Source organism: Halictus rubicundus, chromosome 14 (assembly GCF_050948215.1).
Source record: "Halictus rubicundus isolate RS-2024b chromosome 14, iyHalRubi1_principal, whole genome shotgun sequence".
Lineage (NCBI taxonomy): Eukaryota > Metazoa > Arthropoda > Insecta > Hymenoptera > Halictidae > Halictus > Halictus rubicundus.
In genome coordinates, this window is record NC_135162.1 from 11,833,103 (window position 1) to 11,859,864 (window position 26,762).

At 40.0% G+C, this 26,762-nt stretch overlaps 1 protein-coding gene across 6 annotated transcripts in view; it reads left to right on the forward strand.

The window, feature by feature from the left end:
• Window positions 1-5,475: 5,475 nt before the first annotated feature.
• Slo2 (slowpoke 2) overlaps window positions 5,476-26,762 on the forward strand; it is a 156,457-nt gene continuing 135,170 nt past the window's right edge. For all 6 annotated transcript variants that reach the window (XM_076799870.1, XM_076799877.1, XM_076799878.1 and 3 more), the window contains exons 1-2: window positions 5,476-5,617; window positions 9,633-9,851. In XM_076799870.1, the coding sequence (XP_076655985.1) occupies window positions 9,751-9,851 (101 nt within the window). In that variant the 5' untranslated portion in view covers window positions 5,476-5,617; window positions 9,633-9,750. The remainder of the gene's footprint in view (window positions 5,618-9,632; window positions 9,852-26,762) is intronic.

The window sequence follows — 26,762 nt, forward strand, 5'->3', positions numbered from 1 at the left end:
CAAATTCGAATTAAAAATACAGAAATAACAATTGACGGCGTTCGTTGAGTAAACACGTATTCCAAAATAGAAAATGTATATTTGTATTGTCACTTACCAGTTGCTGAAAGTTGACCAAGGTCAGCGGAGACGGCTTCCAGGAACCGCGGGCTGACCGCAAGGTGGACCAGGGTTGACCAGTGATGTCCACTGCAGCTCTGGAGGATCCCTGGTCAACTCGAAGGTAGGCGAGGGTAGGCCAGGGTGGGCCAGGGTAGCTCTGGAGAACCTCTGGTCAACTCCAAGGTCGGTAGCCCTTTTGGTCCCGGAGCACCTCCGCTCACTCCTGAGTGCGCACTACTGACTGACCGACTGAGCGCGGACGCCGTGGTGGGGCGCGCGGTGCGCGGTGCGCAACTCCCCCACCCCAAACTAGCTGCGCCAGATTTCGATCGCCGCGATAGTAATTATTGATAAATTTGTTATTTCTGGTTGCTTAATATTTATAACAATTTCTTTTGTTAATGGTATCAACAAGCACTCCCTTGACCATCTTGCCATCTAATTTTTTAGTAAAAATACCTAATAGAACTCGAGATACAGAGTAACTTTTGAACCATGAATATTCGCACGTATTAATTTATCGAACACATTTCACTGATAAATTTATTATTTATGGCTGTTTAATGTTTATAACAATTTCTTTTGTTAATGGTATCAACAAGCACTCCCTTGACCGTCTTGCCATCTAATTTTTTAGTAAAAATACCCAATAGAACTCGAGATACAGAGTAACTTTTAAACCATGAATATTCGCACGCATTCATTTATTGAACACAATTCACTGATAAATTTATTATTTCTGGCTGTTTAATGTCTATAACAATTCCTTTTGCCAATGATGTCGATAAGCACTCTCTTGACCATCATGCCATCTAATTATTTATTAAAAATAAATGAAAGAAACCAAGATATAAAATAACTTTTGAACCATGAATATTCGCACGTATTAATTTATCGTACAAAATTCACAGTTAAATTTATTATTTCTGGCTGTTTAATATTTATAACAATTCCTTTCGCCAATGATGTCGACAAGCACTCCCTTGACCATCATGCCAACTAATTATTTAGTAAAAATAAATTATAGAAACCGAGATACCGAATAACTTTTAAGCCATGAATATTCGCACGCATTAATTTATCGTACCGGTAACTTCGGTAACGCAAAAACCATTTTGGGCCACCACCCATTCCTCTTACCAATGATGCTGTCGTGTAACCCCTTGGCTATTTTATTACCTAATATTTTTAATAAAAATGGCTATTAGTACTCGAGATTCAGAGTAACTTTTAAAACATATTTTGAGCATGTGTTAAAGCATGTCAAAGTTACTTTTACGCATGATTATTAGGAGTATACAAGATACTCGATTCTCACTAATATTCCCGATTCATGAGTTATGTTGTTTGAGCTATGATCTAGTTCATCAATTGGTTTTTCTATTTGGTTAGCTTTGGTATTTCTGACATTAGTTCCACAATATTAGTTCCGACCGATACGGTAGTATAGTGACACAGAAATGGCAAGTGTGCTCTAAAGCCCCTAAATACATTGGGTGATTGGTCTACTCCTATACCTCGATTGTGATAAAAACACCCGTAATGCCGACCGCGTTACTAACAAACTATATTGCCATATAAGGGTTCAATCTCAGACAGAAAAGTGAAATGGCCGTGACATCTTATGGCAGATCAACGATACCTGTAACCAAATAGTGTCACCTACAGCCCGTTAGATAGCGCCACCTTATGCCAATTTGATCTGGTGTGCCACATGCTGGAGCGATTCAAACGCGCCCCTTGTTTCGTAATAAACATTGCAAAAAGAAGAGACATAGTGAAAAGGAAAGTGTCTGACAAGAACAGAAGTATGAAGCAACTACAGCCGAAGACGAACAAGCGTACAGCATCTCATCGATGTACAAACTTCAAAGGTACTGTGTAACTAGACTTATATCTTATTTATGATTCATAACCCTTTACAATGAAAATAAAGTTCGACTATCAGCTCGGGCAAAATGGGCTCAACTTGAAAAGGTTTCTTCGAGTCAATTTTAGTATTCTCCTGCATCGGAGTAGCTCCGAGTTAGTAGAGAAACATAGTCCGCAGTGGATCTGCATCCAAATTCACGTCGGTCTTTGAAGCATACGGAAATGGTTGCACAACTTTCGCGACGTCTACGATTGGATTTCCAGGTACCATTTTGCCAAGCTTAGTATTCCTTCCTGGGCTGTTGCGAGCAATAAAACCATCACATTTAACGCATACTAATGCGTTGGCATTAAACATTCCTCGGATTTTAAAAACCACCCTTTGTATTCCCTTCTTATTTAATACCAGAATTTGTTCCATCAATAATCAAGCTTTCATTTGTTAACAAATACTTGTGTTTACTTTAAGTTAGTAATTATGATATTACTGCCAATTTTATGCTTGCACATATTTACTAAACATTTTTCGTGTTAATATTTATTCAATTCCGTGCATGTACATATTTATTAAATTTTATAGTCAATGTTTAAGCCTGCATGGAAATCCGCAATGGAAATCTATAATGGTCGTGCTGGAATCGATGGACGGAAATAGCAGATGGAATGAAACAAATTGTTTGCACTAAGCCGGACTCAGAGACGAAAGCCAAGGTCGACTAAGGTTACTTCAGCATTGAGAGAAAAATTTTGCCTAGTCGATAACACGGTCGTATCATTCTCAATGTTGTTGAAAATAAAGGATAAAAATTGAGCGATGTAACAACAGTAACTCGATGTTTGACAAAATGCGTTCGAGCAATTTTATGAGGGATGGTTCAAATGAAAATAAAATTCTTACATAATAAACGAATGCAGGAACCACCGAACCTCGAAATAAACGTCATTCATTTTTAAATCGATCATCTGGAACACGGTCTATTTGACCCTTACTCCGTTCTTCGTGTCAGTTTGACATATTTTCAAGCTTGATAAGCAGTGTGCTCAGCACATCGTTTCATTACTTCTGCAGAATGTCAGCAATTTTACTTTAATTTTATCTGATCAGCTTTTATTTTTAATGAAGGAGATAATACATAATTTCATATCGAGAGATAAACATGGAATTGTTGAAATCTGACGGGGATGCATTATGCACCGTGCATTATGCATTGCATAAAAAAATAATGTCGTTCAAAAATCGATTAAATCTATAAATTTTTCAATCAATGAAAAATTTATTCAACTATTCATCTTTCCATCGAATTTAATTTCGCATCGATTTTATACCAAGGAATAAATTTTTCAAATCTATATATTCCTCATTTAATTCTAATACATTTGCATGCGAAGCATTTACTTGTCAAATTATTAGAAATAGTTCAAACATCGTACGGTTAATTCGGGGACCTGCAAATTTGTATGCAAATTCCAATCTGCATAGATTAATTTATAAAATCTATAATGTATGAAGTAGGAAATTGTTATCGTCGATGGGAAAACATGCAGTCGGACTGGAATCAAAGTACCTTTCATTTTTGTTAATATGCACGCGTCCTTGCATTTTGCAAATTTGTATTCGGCGACTCGCCTGACATGGTGGGAGTACTGTGTTGGTAAAAGCAAACGTGGGAAGCATGTACATGTACACGTGGGTTCTGTTCCTAGTATTTATTCCGATTTAAAAGTCAATTCCTCTGCTGATATTTCGAGTGGGCTGAAGTTCCATTCTTATCTGCAGGAATAAATCTTAATTTAAAAATCTTAATTTCATTAAATGTTCAGTCGATTAAACATACTTTATTTCGGTCTACACAAAAGTTCTGCTATATTGTACTAAATATGACGTCGTTATTATCGTGATTTTACACCGTGAAATTTTCCGAGAAAATCCCGGACAAAATTTAAACGAAAAAACAACAAAAAACTTTTCGATCCTGTCACACGAGAATTTCGTCAATTCATTACCGAGTACTAAATATTGGCAAACATGTGTACAAAATTTCGGAACATCTACCTGACTAGTTTTTGTCTCATCGATTGTTTAAAGCAGACGACTGTGAGTTATAGTACCCCCCTTAATCGGGGGAGCTTATGGTGGCAATTAGACTGCGAACCTCTATGTAAAAAATTTCTTCAGTCAATTGTGATTTACAGGAACCAAGCTAGCTTTAATTCGATAACAATAGAGTTGCTATTGTTCCTCACGAAAGACCTAGCTCGGCCAACGAACGAGCAAAAAATCTTTGGAACAAAAGATCCACAGAGCCTTCAGAACTATCTAACATAAGACAACGTCTGGATCAATCGCGACGACCGACACAGCAATCAGGATGTTAGCACAGGTACCACTCAGACTGCCCCAAATTCGGCGTTCGTCAGGGTGATCAATCCCCGACAAGGCGGCTAAATATTCCATTCGCGTTTCTTCTCTCGAGTGCGAAGGTCAGCGTCCGTTTTTCCCTCGGGCAGGTGTTCGGGATGTTGGCTCTCGAGTAGGGCGACGGTGGGCGTCGTCGAGAGCGTCGACGTCGACGTTGTTTCGACGACAACGCGTCATCATTGGAGCGCGAGACACCGTCGGGTAAGCGTCGGGGACGCGCGAGCTTCGAATAACAAGACCCCTGCCCGTTCGTTGCGTGACAAAGCGTGATCACATTGCACGTGCTGCATCGCCGCGCCTCTTTGCGTCTGCATCGCTCGTGCACGCTCTAGATTGCGGCGTTAACGCAGCCCGATGCACCCACGTCCGCGAAAACGCGGTGAAAAGTTTCGATTTTTGCGCGACTCGATCGCTGCGATTTGCCCGACGTGTAAAACCTCCACCGGGACGAGCTGAACGATCCTGACACGGCGTTTTTACATATAGAAATTACGCGCTGGATACGCGCCAGATACGTGCCAGATACGTGACAGATACGTGACAGATTTGTGCAAATTTCCGCACAACACCGTCGCCAGTGATCCCTTTGAGTTCTTGAGTTGAAAATTCGCAGTATTGAGCAGATAACACGGATTTCTGTTTGATACTGGATTTCTATTTGTCACTGATGCGTGCAAAATTCCTCGAAGCAAACAAAAAACGGTGGTCCTTTCGAGTTCCTCTTCTCGCCCTCGATTTGAATTTTCTGTGATCGAAATCTCGCGGTATTGATCGGCTCAATGAAGTGCGGCTGTTCGGTTTGGAGGATTGATGGATAATTTAAATTTATGTTTGATTTGTTGAGGTGTCCGGGAACCGGTTGTAATAGGGTTTGCTTTTGCACACTGTCAGCGCAAGTGGGGACGCGTTGGCAATCGTGCGGGTGGTGATGCTTTGCTAACAGCGTTTCCCCATGGCCAATCGATTTGAGTGATAGAATTTTCTTGAATTGTTTAACAGCCGTGATGCACGGCACGGTAACCGTTTCGAACAACCGTTTCGACGATCGATGGAAGAAAAGTGTCGAATGTTCTTCGGCGGCAGTGCTCGCGAGTGCTGCGGATCCAGTGAACGCGCGGCGGTTCGTCTGCTATAATGAGCGGTTATGATGGCCCGGGAGCAACACGCCGGCGACTCTGGACGAATTAAGTGTTGGGCAGATTAGCTTGCGAAAATGTGGACTAGGTAAGTGAAATATTCTATGTTACACTCTTTCCCCCGAATGCGATCAACGCGTGAAATTAATTTTTCTAATTGTCGCTTTCTCACAAGGGAAGGGTTTAAGGGGTGAAATCAGCCCTTGAAAAATTTCAATATTTTCTTTTTCCTGAAACATCACAAGACCAACGAATGGTATTAAAAAAAAATTGAAATGAAAATTGCATGGTGTCATTGTGTCTACCAAACTGTGGAAAAAGACATTTTTTAGTGTTCTTTTAGTAACGCTTCCCCTACCCCCTCATCCTTTGAAAAAAATGGTTAAACTTTTTTCTAAAATTGGAATCGCATTAATCTCGATACATCGACATGCAGACGCACGAAAGAGAATATGAAAAATAGATGAAAGAGATTGAAGTAGTATAGTACATAATGCCATTACGCCTCTGCAGAGAATGTACGAAGAATTTTAATGCTAACGGGAATTGTGCGCCGTACGGAATGCATATATTAGCTTCTTCGTATTCTTCTTTCCTTCAATTTGATTATTAAAATAAAGGTACAGGAATGACGATTGTTAAACTTCAAAGACCCCTGTCCCATTATTTTTCATGTATCACGACTTAGGAGGTGAGTCTCGTAGCGTGACGACTTCGAATAACTCCTAAGTTATTTAAGCAAAATTTTTCAAACGAATGTTGCACGGCATGCAGGGTGAAATTTTTCTTCAAAGTTGACCCTCGTATCTCGATAAAAATGTGCAGCAACAAATTACAGCACTGTCGTCCCCCCTGGGAATCGTGTAATATTTGTTGGAAAAGTTTTTTCGAACAATAAATAACTCGCGAGTTATTCGAAGTGGGCATGTCACAAGACTCACCCGGTATATAATATCATTTTGCATAGAGATCGACAGTCTAACAATCATCGATGATTAGCGCATGTAAGGAATGATTTGATGCGCTTTATGGTTGATTCGCTTGTGTAGGATGCAGCTGCACAATGACAGATGGTCTTTGTGTGACGAGCAGGCCTAATAGATTGAATTGTTCGTCACGCGTAATTACAGATCGACAAGGTGCTTCCTGCGCTAATATCTTAAATCAAGTAGGACTGATGTTTGGGGACAGATCACCCTCATACTGAAACTGTACACGGCTCGTTACAATGACAGTATGGATCTCGTATAACATATATACCATTCACAAAACTTTTGAGACGCCCTATATACTGTTTCAGTAACTCAGGCTTGTATTTAAAATTTATGTAATGGCGGAAGAGTGTGGTGTATATCGTATCACTAGCTCTTCAGTAACACCTCGGTGTAAGAACGCCCTTTTGCGGAACAGAAAGGTAGAAATATGCTATACCTAAAGTAGTATTTCCTCAGTGTTGAACCGCCAGCGTACGTGCTTCTTTTCATAAAACAAATACACGTTGTGCACGCCAGAAATTTAATTAGTACCTCTCAACTTCTAAATTAAATATTGCGAAAGACGTAAATAATTCAGTTTTCATAATTTTTATACAAGGTGATCCACTTCAGGTCACTTGAATTTATTTTTATATTAAATTTGAATTTTGTGACACGTTGCTTTAGGATATTTTATTTTTTAAATAAATAGGATAAATCAGTAAATCAATAAAACATTAGGAAGGTCAGAAGGATTTAAAAATACCCATTATTTTCAATTCATTGTAATTATTACAGCAACACACAAATTTCAGATTTTTATTTTGTAAAATGAAAAGAAATATTGATTAATTTCAGATGTTTCCCCAGTAAAGATGAAATACAACAAAAGCAAATTCGATAAGTACACGAAGACCAGTGGGCCATCTGTACTAGATCTATTGTTATATTTAGGCTGGGTAATATAGTCTGGGGCGAGAAACGAATACATGTGGGACATCGATATCGACACTTTCAAGTCCGTTATTTCGCTGCCGTGACGTATCCAACAATGTGTCTCCCAATCTAAAAACAATTCGACGATTTTATGAATCCACTGAAAATGTTATGATGGGAAATCGTCATTTTTGGAAATACTTCTGGCGGCACGGTCACGTCACTCTCAAGCTTATCTCCTGCACCCTTTCAATTAAGAAATATCCGCTCCAGGATCAACTAAATATTGGAAATCTCTCTACGAAAATTAATTACTTCTATATCTTCAAGAAACTTACTTGCCAATCCTTTCATGACGAAATATTTTATTTCTTTGATTTTAAATATTCAATATAAGTATTTTATTTTATGCCAGATAATTAAAATAAAATATTTTATTTTGCATGCCAGAGTTTTAACTGGAAATATTTTATGATTCAGATTCTTGAAATACAAATATTTGATTTCGTGGTTTAGATTGTCAAAATACAAATATTTTACTCTAAAATATTAGATAGTATTTGAAATATTTATGTAGCCAAATATTGCCCGATTACTTGCAGAAGATTATTGGAACACATGATTCAGGATAGTAAGTGTTATCTCTGGAAATAGCCTGTGTCGTAAAGTTGTTTTCTGCGAAAATTCGCTCGCTCCTAAAATTCGTTAAATATGAGAAAGCTAGAGTAAATCGGCGAAAGACTTTCTAAAATGCGACGACACTGTTAATTTTTCAGGTTGCAGATTAAAACTGTTCTTGACACGCGTCGAGAATGCTGCAATTCCGTCAAGCGCAGCTTTTTGCATCTGCACAACTTATTGGTCACTTGTCGCTGCAAATTGCCTCTGTCAGCAACAATTCACATATTGATTCCTCTCTCCAACACGTATTAGGTTGCTATGTACATGGTATGTCCGGTTTTTAGCAGTATCGTTACGCGAACACAACATTTTTCTAATTAATTATTAAGAATCACAGGTGTACCGACTGTATCGCGATAGAAATTGAATATAAGGAGATAGATAGATAGAAAAAGATTAAATAGATTCCATGGTCAATGAAACAGGAGGTGTTACCCATGGTTAGATAAATGGAAATGGGATGATATATGGTCACGGAAGTATCATAAGGCCGGCTTATGGTTAAGTAAGGGAGCAAACTGATAGAAATTCCAGACAAGTGGAAATAGAGTGGTCTGTAGTCAGCAAGTAGAGTAGGGACGATCTGTGGCCAGACAAGTGGAACAGAGATAGTTCTCAGTCTGGCAAGCGAAGTGGCAGAGCTCATTCATCAGATAAGTTGTTTTATTCGAGACTGAAAATTCGTCAAAGTATTTAAATATTTAAATATTAAATATCAAGAAATTTTTTAATTCAAGACTGAAATTTGCCCACATAATTAAAAAGAAACAAATAATTTTTACAAAAATTTGTTGAAAAATATACAATTCGAGTTCTGACAAAATAAGTAGCTACTAAAAAAAAACAGCGCATAATTTTATGAGACGTTGTTGCATGTATGGCAAATGTAAGACTAAAGGAGCACTGCTGAAGCAGCAATCATGCTCGTCGGAAGTTCGCCGGATGCTCAGCCGATTATCACGAATCATTAAAGGGCGGCAAACTTGTAATAATGTTAATATTCAAGCTGCACCACCCACGCAAATAGCCTCTGGTTATGCCCGTGGATCGAGTGTCTGCTTCTAATCGAGTAATTAGCAGGTTCTATTTCCGCTCGGTTGTTGCGGTAAGCTAAGACGAATAACGTGAAATACAATACGCTGGTAATCTTCGTGACATAAGTCGATCGAGCGATACGAAATCCGCGTCTACGACTTAGGCACATTCGCAGGAAGCTACCTAATTAATTTTACGATGCAGAGACACTCTTTTCATGTGGAAAATCCCGACAGATCTTTTTCCGTATTTATTTATTAATCTCAGCAAATTGAGACGAGCTCAATTTTCATATGAAATAAAAAAATTAGAATATTTTAGGTGTCCTCTTCACTGCGACCTTTGGTCAATGTCCAGAAGACGGAAGGTCTTGATGATTGTTTCTTTCATAAATTTTCGTAAAATTTATTTTCAATGAATTTTTATCTAGATCCATTTGAATCATTTTTAATGATTTCGAACAATTTTCTGTCGCAGATCGTGACACGACGACCGCGCAGAAGTGACAGAAGGAGCAACTGTGGCACTAGTCAGTGTCCTATATCGTGGTATCATCGAGAAATTCGATGATACCAACGAAAACACAGCCTCCACCATGAACGAGCCAGATCCTTGCCTGCCACTTCTTCTGCCCCCCAGGTATCGCCTGCGCGATCTCATTTTGGGGGATTATGCCTTCAACGATGACGGTGAACGGTAAGTGAACGTTTCCTGAGATGTATTGTTACTAGACCGCGGATGTTTGTGAAAAATAAAACTGCAAGATGCTCTGTGATCGTAGAATAGTCCTGTCAATCATCAAGGCACTTGTATACAGTGATTTCTCGATATATGTCGCCATGGCCTGGACGATAAACGTCGCGGGATTATCCCCAGTACTGCGAGGTATATTCAGCGAAAGGCCACGGACGCCGAGGAGTGTAAACATAACACGGCTCGGACATGTCTCCTGGACGATACATGACGTTGGGCCATGTTGTTGACATATATCGAGAGTTCACTGTAATTATTATGGTACTCGATATGACGCTTATGTTTAGAGAAGAAAGTTGGACATTTTGTACTGGTTTATCGTCATATTTTGTATTATAACGTGAGTAATAACTTGTTGGATTTATAATTAGGCGAGTGTAGAAAAAATTCATTTCTGGAAATGACGACATCCGAAATGAACGACCCAGTAAATGTCTAATAACGATCCCTCGCAGTAGTCGAGGCGACATTGAGACGTCTTTAGCGAATCTTTGGCGGGGGAGATGTTCAATGAATTATTTTCACGGTTTCCGAGAATTGCACAAGGACCACTTAAATGCCACTTAAATAACATTTAATTATTACAAAACGCCACGATCGCTTTACGTTGTATTATTTTTGACTGGTTGAAATGATTAAGGAAAGTGTTGCAACTACTTTTTATTTTATATATTTTATTTTAATCCATGCATCGTGAACATAATGTAATTTAGTACACATATAATACTCCATTAAATGTTATTAAAGTTAGTCGATTTTCTCCATGCACTTTTTCGTATCTAATTAATTTCTTCATTACTCATTCACGAACTCATTAACAATAGTGTAGCATGCAACATGTGTATCGTAATTCATTAACTTTCTTCGCTTGCAATTTTTTCGCCTGAGTGCGAAACTTTTTCACTAGTTTATTGCGTGACCCGTGCCTTCAAACGCTATTGATTACTTCTGTATTAAATGAGTACTTCATTAGTCTTCCTCTGTAAGGTTTTAGTAGACATATAACAATGAGCAAAATGTCACAGACGTATTTATTTATTACACAAAATAATATTTTATTCCAAGTTGTGTCACGTGACAAGGAACCGGTTTATCAACTGTTTTTTTTTAAACTTGTATTCATAAATACCGTTAATTTAAACAAGTTCATAAGAAAGTGACACTTTCTGAGCGTCTCTAATAATTTGTAAGTAGTTCTGCACCTCTCGCGTGTAAAGCAGTTGTGACTACCCCTATAACCCTAATGCAGAATTGCACACTGGCTTTCAGGGTGCGGTCGTGTGTGTACAATGGAACATAAGAATGTTGAGATGATAAAAACTCCAATTCCATTTGACGAAGAAAAAGTAGCTCAAGGATGACTAATTAATCTGCCGATATCTTTTTCCACGAACGGAGGAATTTTCGGGTGGGGTGACTTTTCTCATTAATGAAAATGAAATATGTACTAACATTTCATTACAGAAACCTTTTGTTCGCCGCAAAATTACAGATATTAAAATTACCCAGACCTAACTAACTTTTCTCTATCGATTTTAAAATTATTTTGCTATTTTTCATTATTTCATAATTATATGCGAATTTGTTTATTAGTTTATGGCATGTCACGCTTCAACATTACGTGACTCTAGTCTTCTACGAGAAGGGACAATCTTCCGTTGTTTACTCTTTTGAAAGGTCCGCCCCTGGATACGTTTAATCGGCTTATACCTAGACGCTTCAATTATGCTAAAGTGTGCACAATACCATACTAGAGAATTCAATGGCTCCCTTAAAGTGTCGATCGAAAGCTGGATTAATTAACGGTTATTGTACGGTGTCAATCTCGATTCTGTATGCTAAGTTACCGAATCGATAAACCTAACCTCTCTTCCTGTCACCGAAGCAAATAAGAGAAGCTCACAAATATATGTTTATACTTGTTTCTACTCATAGTTTATACCGTATTAATGACAAGAATAATTTTTCGGAAATCAAAATTCGAAGTGAAACTAAATTGGATTGAATTCTTTTCATAACTTTTGAACCAGTTAATTCCTCGCCTTAAAACCTCGATTTTTGGCATTTTCTCGTCTGGTTAACCTTCTTCTTCATTTCTGCCACTCGCAGTTGACGCAGAAAATTTTTATTTTGCACAAAGTTCGGTTTACCACAGCTATAACCACGCTATAACACAAAATTAGAGTATAATTGATCAAGTCAGAGCACTTTTCGAGTTTCAATTTAAAATTTGCGGCGTTCAGATCGGGTCGTTAGCACTCGGAGATGGAGGGACCAAACACTCGGGAGATCAGCGGTGTTGGAACGGGTGCTGAATCGTTTCTTTGAATACGTAGTCTCTTTTTTTACGCTCTAATACCTCGGCATCCTTTGCGAGAAAGTCGGTCAGAAACGGAAACTAGAGAAGGTTAGGCTGATCGAGTTGAATCCAACAGTGGTGATGAACGATGATTTCGTCCATCGAGCGAATGTTTCTTTCGCTGCATTTGGCATTTTCCCCATACCCTATTCCCGCTATCTCCCATTCCACTGATTTCACAATCCCATCTCATGATGACAGATCACATCACTATAACAGATCGTATTATTTCGAGTAATATATCACTCAATAATCAGTATACAATCAAATTTGTTAATAACTAATTATTTTCTCTTCTTAGATTATTATTTTTCTTGGAGAAGCTCACTGAGAATTATATCGACCGAATTCACGAATACAAAACGTTAAGATAAATGCTCGAACAGTTACGGAATTGTCTACGGTCTACGAATATTTATGTGCATTATCTCGTGCATAATTTTCGCCAGTTTGTCCGTGAAATATTCGCAATTATATCTGGCACGAAGTGCGACGACTTCGTGATGCTGCATCGGTTCACATATGTTAACTATACTAGGCAATATCATCAGAGATTCATCAATGCAAATGTATGCAAGCTCGGCTACGCGTTGGTATACCCGGTTTCTGATAAGATGGTTATTCGAGCTTTGTATCTCTTTTGTCGGACATATCAAATTAGCGACAAACTATTTCCCATAGTCTGGGCAACATACTGCGTCGAATGCACTCTTGCCATTAAGAAAATAACGCGCACACGGAACCGCGTGCAGCAAATTAATACTACTTTGTCAGGAGAGGACCTTGACCCGTTTTTCCATACGATAAAAATAAAATAGAAAATTCTCTTTTCTATAATTTCAACGAGTCTGAAATGTATTGTATTTTATTTATTTTTTGCGCAAAATTTATGACCATAAAATTCCAAGGAACAGTATATTCGCGCGAGCATAAAAACGCTGTAATCGCTCAGGTAAAATATTATTTACGTACGCATAAAATTTTAATGGCTTGCATAGTCGTTTTACGGTATCAACTTTTAAGGGGGCCTGGAAATTTATGTGCCAGCTCGCAAACGATTCGATCTCGAAACGGACTATTTCTAGACTGCGCCGAGACTCTTACCTCTCAGGTGTAATACGCAGGTGTAAATTCGCCATTAAATATGTATAAAGCATTTTACGCGTGGCCAGTACGACCCCGTCGAGCCGAGAGAACGTCCGGATTAAAAAACTGACGTGGAAAGGCATTGTCTTATTTCGCGCAGAAGCCAAGGGGCCACACTTGACACAATTAGTATCGACCGACGTTTCTATTTTTGCTATTTTCTGCTGTCCCAACATTTTTGTCAACAAATCTGACAAAATCTTGCGGAAATTGGCAACAGCTCGACTCCTTTGCTCGGTTCGTATTTCGTGATTCCTCGAGAACTATGTTTCGAGTATAACATATTCCACGAGATTCCGTTCGACCTTCTTTCGCAGCCTCCGAACTATAGCACGCTTTTCGATGTCCACGGGGAATTCCGACGCCATTGAATTTGTCTTTTACAATAAAGCTGCGTCGAACCGGGTCGTTGATTTTGCATTTGTTTAGATGCTTTTGTTTGGTAAGTACGATCCAGATTTGCGAGTATGCTTAGAATGCAAGGAGGGCGTTAATTGGCCCCTTTACCGACTATGTGAGATTGTTATTGTTTTATAGTACAGAAGTTCTTCATTTATTTTGATCTTTCTACCGTTTCAAATTACACTTCACATTTTTGTTTGTTACTTGAACTTTTAACAAGTGGACATAGCACATTATTAAATAAAATTTAATAAATTGTTACTTTCGTTACATTTCAAGCGCAAGATGGATTTCCACGACGAAACAATGGAAAATGCATTCAGGTCTCTGACCTCATTATCGATCTATTTTGTGCGGACTGCGAAATTTTTCAGCTAAATGAAGGGAAACGTGGAGGCACATACCGTCACAGTATTCATATTCGTATAAGTCGTGCATTGAATTTACGTTGACTGGTGCGGAATAATTTTTCCTTTGTTTCGTAATTGTTAATTTTTTCATTGTCTTTTAAAGTCTTTGCGAGTAGCGTAAATGAAAACGTCAGCAGGTTGCCCAGCTTAATTCTTTGATGAAATCTCAGTCTCGGTGATGTCCTTTGATATACCCGTCGGCTTTCTAAAAATATAATTTTACGTGTTCCTTTAATCTCGGCTCTTTCATATATGAGCCTTTATGATCGCGAATATAACGCGATATCGACTGAAGTAAAATACATTTATGAACTCCCCGTGCACAGAATCAGTGCATAAAATTGCTAAACGTACGGCTTACGATCGTGTGCTGGTAATTAGGGGTCACGGCAACCATACGCCACCGGTAGAGCAAGAATTCTGGTCTCAAGAACAGTACATGAATACACTAGTCGGTTTATCCCGGTAAGATTAATTAATTAAATCAGATTAAAGCCGTTCTCGACTTGTATGTATCTCTGTTTTAACTTGTAGAATTTCGTCGGTTCAATTAATTGTTCTTATCGTTTTCTGATGCACAACAATGTTTAATTTATGTGTTCATGAACACTGATAACAGACAAGAGCAATTATGTTTCTCAGAAATTAATTCGGAATATGAGCTACATATTTTTATGTTTTGCTGATTATTTCGAATAAGAATTAAACGCTTTCGTCAAATCTACACTTACCCTTGCGCCAAAGGTAAGTTTTTAAAAAAACATTCTCACCCAGAGTTAGCTCGTTGACAGTATTATAGACCAGGGGTGTCTTTCTGTTTTATCGACACAACTGCGCCCTCTGAGTTCGCAGAGCTTCCAATCTTCTTTGTCAGGATTTCTCGTTCAATGCTGCAACAGGTTTCTTCATTACCGATGTCCGTCTTGGAATGTCGCTAGGTGTCACTTCAGGATAATTACCAATTGATTGCTTATCTGATCTAAAATAAATGAGTTCAGTTATATTTAATTTCCAAATAAAGGTGGTTTCTTTTTATTTGGAAGACTGAAAGTGGCTTTTCATAAATAACAACTTGTTCACTTACAACATTACTTAACATTTACATCACTTACATTAGTTAACAGCACCTTTTCCAGTAAAGCAGTATACACAACAGAGCTATGAGTATGCCTGTAATTGCGAAGGAAGTTCCTGTAAGATTTATCGGTTACTCGTGACACCGAGTATAAATGAGCCGGCGTGTCTGACCATAAACCACCACTTCTACTTGCAGACTGTACGGTTAAAAGCATTAATATTTAGATAGAACGTTTTTTCGCAACCAAATTTATTATTTCGCGTCGTATTAAACTTCCATTATGACATTTTGCTGCTTCAGCAAATTCAAAAATTGCAGTACATAATTTTCTACAGTCCATTTTTCAAAAGAAAGATCCGTCATACTCGGACAGACAATAATTTTCTACTCCACTTCGTACGTTTAAGTATCATTAATCTTGAGTCAGGAAACACTCCCATAAAAAATTGCCAAGAGTACTGTCACGACAAAATGGGAAACAAAGGAAATTTTATCATGTACTGATAGACATCGTGCGAATAGTATTCGAGATTATTTTGCATTGATTTCTATAAATCATTTTTTCCACATAAAAATGCAGAGATCCTGGCCAGAAGTGGGAATCAAAACAAGTTATTTATTTATTTATTTTAATTGATTCGTGAGATATCCGTGCATAATGTATCAACAATTTTTAAATTTACGGTAAGTAAAGTGATATCATAAAATTAATTAGACAGTACTTCCGAATAAAATTTCGACATTGCTCGCTTTATAGTGCTCTATTTCACTCACTCCAGACAATCATTGCTACCCATTGGCTAGTTGCAGTGAAGTATCTAACTAACCGTGAATGATTGCACCGTTTAACCTTCCCAACTTGATTAACGATACCTTATGACCAAGAGCATCTTGGGTGCTATAAATTTCTTTTCTTCAAGCAGGCTAACCATTTGTTTCTCTCGTCGAATTCACTCTATCTTTCCTCCTTCATTCTTTCAACACATCAACAGCTAATGATCATTGCAAACAACACCAGTCCAAAACTTTGCTAATGACCATAAGATAAAAGTTATAGCAAACCACAAATAATATAATAATATTCTTAAATTCTTCTATCGTTTTTACAATTGTATTTTTCATTAATCCATTTTTGCCATAAAATCCTCAGTCTAGTCATAAAATTAATTCGTAGCCTCTTTCTAGCCAATTTATTGATTATTTACAAGCAACTCAATTGAAACACAAGGAATTCAATTACATGTATTCGTTGCAGTTAATTAATTGTCCCCGTTGCTTCCACGCATTACAGTCTAGTCACCTGAAATTCCCTGGTGCTGCCACAAAATAATTAACCCACGCATGTACGCGACCACGATCGTTCCCCAGTTACGCAAATAGTATGTTCATTCTATTTTGACGCACGCGATAGCAGGCTGATCCCCCATCGTATGGGGCGCACCACGTGGCGTATTGAAACTTCGAGGCTCCCAAAGCGCAAGCCCGTCACGCAAGTTTAGGTTGCGAATCGATGTTGTACTCCAGCTATTCATTCATCCCTGTCTGAAATAACTTCGCATTGCCACGGAATAACAACCCCGTGCAACTTCGGCTCAGCATCACCATCAAACACCACCTCAAAAGGAATTCTAAATCTTGTAAATTAAACATTTTGTAATATACAACTACGATTTCCTGTCTTTAAACAATCTCTGCGAGATATTCTCTGCATCCCATACACCTGATACAGTCTCAGGATAGTTTACCTGCACTCTAAGTCATCGTCAAACACGTCCCTAAGTCTCTACAAGACCCCCATCAAGCGTCTAGACATTCCCTGCCACACAACTGTGATCTCCTGTCTCTAAACTCATTTCCGGGGCACAAATATGCTCGGAAACCACGACTCCATAAAATAAAACCATCGGAAACCGAACAACACTGCCAGACCTGTTCAGAGCCTCGATCCTCTAACGCAGGGTTTCAAGAGGTCTCGATAGACTCTCGGGGAAGATGCTCTCGACGAAGAGCTCTCAGGCCCAGAAGTTGAGGGTCCGGGAGGTAGTTGTGCACCAGCAGGACGAGTCTCCAGGATCCCAGGACCGCCAGGAAGAATCTACCACGATGAAACCCTCGGAACACAAGGAGCAATCCTCAGCGCAGCCGCCTTAACAACAGCGGCGCCACGTGCATGTGTGCGCCGCTTTTGCACGGATCCGCTGTTGGCAGAAGCGAGAGAGGAGCTGCCGTTGGGGGAACAGGGATGACAGAGCGGTCGCGTTGACAGCATAGGGGCGAGAGAAAGAAAGAGAGCGAGGGTGGACGGGTGGGACGAGGGAGGGCGAGTTAGGGTAGCGCGAGAGAAAGTTGCTACGATGTGCCGCAGTACGGGCTGGCCAGCTGCGAGATAGCTCCTCGGCAGAGTGCAAACACCAGGACCAGTTACGATCAGCGACCATTTAGGCGACACGTTAAACCGAGACCCGTTGTTCTCCGCCATTTCCATCGTCTGGAGTCCGCACGGTCGATCGCCGAACCGTTCGACAGCTGACATAGCGCGGTTCAAGGACAGTTCGGCCCCTCGGTTTTTTTTTTTGGGAACGATTGCACCGTTGAACACCGTTGTTGCGTGTGACAGAGTACGTCGGATGAGCACCATATGCGGGTGCACTTGATGCTGTCAAGGTCTCGGTGAATATTGATTACGCGTCGATTGGTTCGCCGGTTTAACCCCTCGGACCCGACATCGTCGCTGACCCTGAGAAATATTGCAAAATTGGAAAGTCAGATTGTTAACCGCGATGCGTTGCCATGCATTATTGCTCGCTTCCCAGAATTCTGAGGGTAGCTGGGGAAACTATGAAGCAGTCTAAATCGTTGAAAGATTATATCTTTAATGTCACATAATGTCGTCCCCGAAGGGTTAACTGTTTCTGTCACGACGAAGATTGGCGGTGCTGAAGAGTTGAGTGCTCAGTTGGGGGTGCTTGCCTAAGTGATCAGCTGATTTTGACGTTCGCCAAGATTGAGGACGATGTCGACGAGCATGGTGATTGGACGTTGATGAATGAGAAGAATTTTGGCGTTCGGCGATGACTATCGATCCTCGAAGAGGTCGGCTTTGTTGACAGAGAAAGTTTGCCAGGAACGATGACAGTTCGACCTTCCGCTACGTTGAAGCCCGCAGGATTGAAGCGACTGCTCAGCTCACCGACGCTGACCAGTAATGCTTTATAGTTATCGACTGCATCAGCCAGCCGTTCATTGTTTACACGAGGGTCTCACGCGTCGTTTGTAGTGCCTCTGCTCGGCAGACCTGCTATCAGACATCTGACATTTGCCGTGCGTGTTTTTATTACGAAATCGCGGCTCGCCATCGACGACGACGACGACCTTGAAACGCGTTTTTAGCCTCCCGCGAGAAAGAGAAAAATGAGCAGACACGATCGGTCGGGAGGATTCGCTGGGATCGATCGCTTTGATGCCTGTCACAACGTTCCCAGCGAGAGGAGCCGAAGCACTAGACAGCTTTATTGAGATCAAACGAGGACAATTCCGGTAATCCTTCAACGGTCATGACCTTCGGCTTGGGTCACCGTGACCTAATCTCGGCTGCACGGACGCCTGTCGTGACGGGAAACTGTTAGGATCGCTGGCTGAAAGGCTGCGGGTATTAATTGAGGTTCTTTCCAAGCTGAGGTTCGTTTATGTATAAATTGGCGAGGTTCTTGAAGTCGTTGTTGAAGACGTTCTTGAAGAACCGTTATCGAAGACGCTGGGTTCCTGAATAGTCATTGCCGAAGACGTTCTTGAAGACTCGTTCTCGGAGAAATTCTTTAAAAATCGCAGTGCAGAAGGTATGAAACTAGGTGAACAATCATGTGTCTCGAAGTGAGCAGTCATGTGTCCCGAAGAAGTTAGTGATGTAACCAGCGTCGGCAATGTGTCCCGAAGGGATTAGCGCGATCAAACATGTGTCCCGAAGAAATCGGCAATTTCGTTCACGATCGTCACGATCCACTTCAATTAGCGGGAACGACGAGACACGTCCCTGACACAATGAACACCGCCGTGAAATAGTGTGTCGATCCCTGGTGACCTCTCGCTGCTACTATGTCTCTGTTCGTGAAACTGGTCACCTGACAGTGATCCAATCGAGCTCGACCCTCTTTTTTCCAAGTTGAATTTTTGATAAATCGATCATAGCTTGTAGACCCGAAAGCGCAAACCGATAATAATCGCGACGTTGTTGAGACCACTGCTGTTTGTTGAAGCCAACCACTGTTCGATTGTTTCTTTGTTACGTCGATATACGACTGTTGACTCGTGCGTAATTTTTGAGAGAAAAAAAAGAGTATCCATTTGAGAGACGTTCGTTGTTAGAGGAGGAAACCTCAGGGGTTCAGACTCGTCCTCCCGATAACATAGTTTATAGCTGTTGAATCATGGGATCGATCGGTAACGGGGGTTTACACGTTCGAGTGCGAGAGAACATTTCGAGGTTAGTCGGCTCTTCACGGTGCATTAGCAAGGCGGACTCGGAAGTCGGTGGTTATTGATTTCACGCGCTTCATCGTGTTTCTTTGATTCGTGTTTCGGTGTTAACGCTCCGTTGTTGCGCAATGCGATACAAACGCATAACAGATGCGCTAATCGCTCGATCCTATCGAGAGCAAGTTCGTTAATCACTTGGAGCACTCGGATCAATCGAAACATTCGACCTCTTCATGTTGAATCCTTCAGGATTAAGATACCCACCTTCATAATACCCTGTTACCCAGAAGCATCAAAAGCCTCGATGTATCCGCTTGGCGTTGGATCCTTCAAGGTACTGAATTCTTCAGGGTAAATCCCTCAAGGTGAATCCTCTAGGATGAAGAGCACGTTGTTGCACTTAAAACGGCCGGTATAAAATTGATGCTTCCATGTGTCGGGCCGCCCGACTTACAAAATCCTTCGAGACGAATCCCTCAGAGTGAAGAACATAATACCCTGTTACTCGGGCCGGACGTGTACTAAATTGATGCCTCGAGTGTATCGATTGGAGATTACATTAGCCTCCGGAGGCAGGAGCACGAGGTTGTTTCGTTACTGATCAGGCTAATCAGAAAAGATCGACGCGATCCGATAAACGTCGCACCCTTGTTAAACCTCTGGCCATCAGACGTCGCTGATCGACCGTAGTGTACAAAGAAAAGGAGTCTAGTTAGTTGATCAATAGCCAGTCACAATGGAGCACAATTGCACAGCGAATGATCGGTGTGATGGTAAAGGAACGATCAGTGTGACAGTTAAGTGTGACGACTGGACGCACCGTGTGCCCACGAGGTAATTCGCGATGTGACTCGGTTCGGGGGTCAACGACCTTCGTGCGCGGCGGGTGAAAGACTCACCCCCGGGATAGGACAATCAGAGGGATCGGAAGACAACAAAGTGAAGTTTCCACCGAGAAAAAAGGAAGACCGGGCGAACGAGTCGGCGTTCCGTCAGCTGTTCGCCCTGTTCCATCAGCGGAAGCCTCGGGACCCCCAGCAACGGCAAAACGCTGCCTCGTCGGTGCCCTTGCTCGAGATGGGCGCCAGAGCTTGGGACTACGAGGCACTGCCGGAGCTGCACACTTCGACGGCTGTGACACCGACTTGTACGCCCCCGAATGCCCAACAGAAGGTTCATTCGCCTAGGGTCTACTTCCAGGCGGAGAACATTGCGAGTACCAGAAGAAGGAGCAGCTCTAGGTTGCTGGCTCCGCAGTCCTCTTGCAGGAGACGGAGTCGGAGCATGAGCGCGTGGAGCGACCTGTCCAGGTCATCTTTCAAACTTGACGAAAGGTAGGTTGCCACTCCTCATTCGATCTGGGCAGGGTGTGTGGTATAAGGGTTGGAAAGGGTGAACGCATCTGGGACGAAAAGAGCCATCTACGATGTTGATGAGTTTTTAATAAACCGTTGAGGACATCGCCCTTAGCTGCGTTCTGGAGGTCCAAAATGTCTGTTTACAGTATTTACTCTATATATGTCCCAAATGCCTAGCCGATTAATGTCCCAGAACTATCCCCACTGCCGCGGGGTATGCCCCGTGAGGGGCCACGAACCTTGACCTGTAGAGCTTCGCTGTACTTTTCTACGTTCGGCGTGGATCAAAGAATAGTATCTCCTGCTCGATACATGTCCCTGGCTAGACCCGTGTTTTGGACATATATCGAGTAACACATATATTAGATCATAATACAAAATTAACTCAGGGTAATGTTCACCGAAAGGGGTAGCTACTTCCGATTCTTATGATTTTTGTAATAGGTACTTGAGGGCATGTTGTGCTTCATTTATATACAGGGTGTTCCATTTAATTCGAACATCTAAATTACTTCTGTTGCCATTAAAGGCAGAAGAAATGCGATGAAGATGGTTTTGAATAGTTTCAAGGCCTGATGGTGATCAGAAAAAAGTTCTTCAAAGGTCATATTGATGCTCCTTTCAAGGTCATCGGCTCTTTTGTCGCATTTTATCCATTTCTTACGACGCAAAGTCGTGGTCGACATCAAGACCGATTGAAATGCGTACGAAACTGTATGACTTTGAGATGACCTTGAAGTTAAAAAATGTTCGATTTAAAAGGGATACCCTGAAACATGATGTACACGTTCGGCGCAATTCATTCATTTATAGAGAAACTGTTTCTGATGCTATCCACTTTTCGCTAAAAATGTACCTAACCTAACTCAATTAGTTTCGCAAATTCGATCTCGAGCTTTTATGAGCACATTTTTCAAACGTCTTGTTACCTTGTTGGACGAGAATTTTCCCATGAGAGAGCTTAGGCGTTTGGCATTTTTGATCTACCGCTTCCTCTATACGTACACATGGACACAGGAAGATTTGGTGTCAGGTCACGTGGGACTGTTAGGATCGTTGCCAAATTCTTGGTAGTCATACTTTAGTGTTCATATAAATAGTGATCGAAGGAGGTGTCCAATTGTTTTATGTGGTCGAGAGATTCCGCATAATTTTACTTCCTCTTTCTCAACAACTTTTTCAGACTTTGGTGCAAAAGCTGGGGCAGTTCAGATTTTTACAATTGTTCAATTCTTAATTAACGTAACTAGGAGTATATAAAAATATGTAGACCTTCTACAATTTTATTTCGGAAAATAAAATAATAATCTGGATAATAAAATAATCAATTGCGACCACTTTAACATTTTTTAAAATTCTTCGAGCTGTCACACATTTGTAAACATTTCAACAGCGAATAATGATTCTGGTTAAGCAATCTTCTTCAACTCCTGGACAATATTTGTACTTTTTACATATTGTCAGATTTTTTACTCTGTATCCGTTCGTATTCTGCATTCATACATGCAACAGTAAGTTTTCCTTTATTGCGCAAATGAAAAATATGTATACATATCATAACAATCGATTGCATTGGACGCCTTCCGGCGTGGTTCGAATACAGAGTATGCAATAAGAGCAGAAACTATGTTTGCGTTATGCAATGGTCGGTCTACGACAGCATAAAAGGCAAATGCTTGGAGGTTGCGAAATAATATTATTTCCTACAGCTTTTTAGATTACAGATTTTTACAGATTTTGAGATTATTGTCTCAAAATTTAAGAAAGGGACTTTATTTTCACATCATTTAAATTACGAATAATACCAATTTTAATATTATTAATTTATGGAGGCGTAGGAAACCCTCTTCGGATGGAAAAATAAATATTAATAGTCGTCTGAAGAAAGTTGTTGTTCGCAACAATGTTTCGTTCTTGAGTTAGCGACACACTTTTGCATCTTAAGCAATTTTAACTTTCATGAACCTCAAAGAAGACAAAGTAGAAAAGTTCATAAAGTTTTCAAGGGATCCAGCTTCACTGACACGAATAGCGTCAGACTACGAAAACAAACAAGTTAATGCAAAAGAGAGGGAGACACGATCGCAAATATAATTCTAGGCGTAATCTAATCAGATTTTTCGCCGACAAAAAGCGGAAATTAGAAACACGTTAGCTCATTCACACGGGAGCCTATTTACCAGTATAATGAGCCGTGGCTGTTTAACCCAGTTCCGAAGTATTATATTGCGTTCGAGAAAGTGTGTACTTTGCCATCATGTAACAAGATATATTAATATCGCGCTACTAAAAACGAAGTTACACGAAGACGCAGCTGATGCAACGCTGTAAACGAAAATTACTGAACCTAGACAAAATGGTTCTCGTACCATCCAAGTATTGCGCTACGTCATGAAATTCGCCATAAACGTACAATCTCATCAGATAGTAAGCTGACGATCGCAATTTTGCGGTTTTGTAATATTTTACGGACAAATAAACAAGCCTATGAGGCTAGAAATGGTAAACATTAATTAATTAATTATATCGCAATGTAATCAATTTTATATGAAATCAAATGAATTTATTATTTTTATGAAAAGAGATAAATTTTATTCGAATTTTCAGGATTCACGTTAAGCTAACAATTGGTATCGGAAATTTTTAATAATTTTCCATGCCAACTGCGTTTCCTCCAATAAACAGATTAGTAATAAATTTAAATAATTGTATAAATGGTTTTAAGCTCACCGTCCGCGCAATAATAAAAGAATGTTCAATAAATGTTCATCTTGATATTACTTCTGTTTTTTTTTTCTCTCTCTCTCGAGGTGCAGAGATAAAGCCGGAAATTAGATTAATGCGTTGCATAATCAACGTCGCAGGCGAACATGCTATGCGTAATGAACTTTAACGAAGAAAAATCTACTCGTCTTCATAGTTGTTCACCGCATACGGTTTTTTCAAACTCGCTGCCTCCCCATCAATATACACAAGGTGAATACGGAAGGAAGTGGACTACAAACTGATCAAAAATGCAATTACGTGGGGACGAATATATAAATAATTTAATCGTTGTCGAGCTTTGTAAGCACGAAAAGTTCTAACTATATGTATATGTATATCAAACGAAAAATCAGAGTTGTAATGTTTACAAAGCCCAATTTTTATTTGTAAAACCGTCCAAAGTATTTGCATACTTTTCCGATTTTCAAAGATCATCAATATTCAAATTGTTACCATTTCGATTATTCAATTTAATCGAATGAATTTCAAGAGTGGTCGCTCTTGAACTTCCATCTTGAACTTCTTTTCACAATCACAATTTGCAACAGAAAAATCGGAAAAAATTCTCGAATATGTAGTTGGATATGATAAATGTGTCAGATTTTTTCTGGAATTTTGGAATGCGAAAAAATAGGAAAAATGGGGTGAAAACTGGTTTTTCGCTTTTTCCCTGTAACTACCCTTACAGTTGAGGTACGGGGTTGAAACTTGGCATAAAGGGTGCTTTCTTAGAAAGCTATTGAACGTACAGTTTTCAGCCAAAACCGACTGAAGGGCGTCGTTGACCCCCTTGAACTATGGCCGCCATAAGAAAAAGATCGCCGAGCATCGAAAGGTTAATTAGAAGGTGGGCGAAGTGGATTTTGATGATTGTATAAACACGAGTATCTTCAACTTTCATCCCCCATTTGTACCTCAGCTGTTCCATAGTACAGGAGAGGCACTCGAGAACAGTTGAAACAGTAAGAGCTCGCAGAAGTTACTCGTACACTGACTACAATTTCATTGCAATAAACGGACCCGAGAGAAATGGAGCTGCACCGTATTGTTTCTATCGATTTTTTGTCTCTGTGTTAAGCCCATTGTGTCGCGGCAGAGGCCAGCGAAGTGTGCACACAGGATTCACGCATCGCGTGCGTAACAGTTCCGAAAAAACATCCTAATTCTCTGGAGAGCCCGCTTCTTACTCTTTCGCGCAGCCATTCTGGTTTTCACAAAAGCCATACCTGCCCGAGAAATTGGTATCATAACTTTTCATTATCTTCAGGAGAATTTGTACTCGGTTGGACGGAGTTTAATTGCAAAATTTTAACTGTTGCTAACGGATTCGACACATGTACGTTTATTTACATGGTGGATTTTTATGATAAAAATTGTTTGCAGTTGTCGCAAGGTGTGAAAGCTGCATGGACATTTATTCCATCTCTGAATCATTTTAATTCGTTGGAAAATACACGGCAGCATGTCTAAATTTTTTAAATGTGTTTACTGTTCCACAGGTGTACGCATTTTTGTCACGGATGCATAAAATCTGAAGTTTAATTGTGACAGTATTGTTCAACAGAAAATGTTATGACCCAATCACTATGGGGGTATCAATATTCATTATTTTTAAAGTATAATGAATATTCAAAAAATTTAATATCTGTCTTTTAATATTCATTGTGCTTTAAAAATAAATATAGTTAATACGGTAATTGGTACCCCCACAGTAACTGGGTCCCTCACCCTATTTGTTGAAGTAAATATTCCCTCGTAAACTCACGATGTTGACCTAAATGCAGCACGGTTGGTCGAAGAGAAGTCATCGAAGTGACCACTCGAATTTTGTAGTATCGATTAAATGTTTTGCCAAGTAGAAGTTATTGGCAGTACTGGAAAAGCCCCTAATTGCACTAAAAGTTATAAAATCCAGTTTCGGACGTATTGCAATATCTCTTGACATTCAAAGACATCCCCGAATTTTTGCTGAACGTTGACATATTTATTTTCGCAACGCTGTCCGTTTCGGCGTTCACTATAGCACTCGTCAGCTCGTCAGCAAACCCTCTGTTTACAAACACACATAAGAAGCTTACGCATGTACCTGTCAGATTGGCGGCAGCAGGATTAATATTTTCAGCCGGATGCCAAAATCGAACGGATGATATTCCAACGGATCGTACGTTATCTCGCATGATCTTATCTATAGCACGCCCGACCTCTGCCGGTCCCGAATTTATGACAAAGATGGAGCCCGGTCAAACATGATTCTGCCCCTCGATAAGCTCGCGTACAAATTGCATGATCGCGATTACTGCTATTTAGCGAATTCTACTAAAATATTACAGCGTCTACGAAGGACTGAGTCGTTGTAATAAATTAATTAGTAGGCTCGTGCTTCGTTACGCAGTTTAATTGAAAATCGATACCACTGTCCGACGCGAACCCGTGAATTTCGCTGGACGATTGCTGCAGTGCATTTACACCAAAATTACAAAGCAGAATTGTGAAATTATAACATATTTTATAAAATTAGAACAAAAAAGAAGAGTAGGTACAATTTATAGCAGTAAAAAGTTTCAAAGACTTCAGTAATGTCGACGTACTATTTCCAACTTATTAAAATTAACCAGTGATTTTATAAATTGAATGAAATGTAGTATGATAACTAGAATTGTTAATTGTTATATATTTGCATCGAACTGATTACCATCAATGATGGAACCAACCAGTATTTTCCTTTCATTCCATTCTGTTGGAAACAAGGGTACATAAATCTGCTTTCCCAGGACCCTGTAGAATTCCAGGAGTTTAGTAGCATACGTGTGGGAGTTACTATACACGAGCTCTCTCATTTACGTAGGAGAAAAGACATGCAAA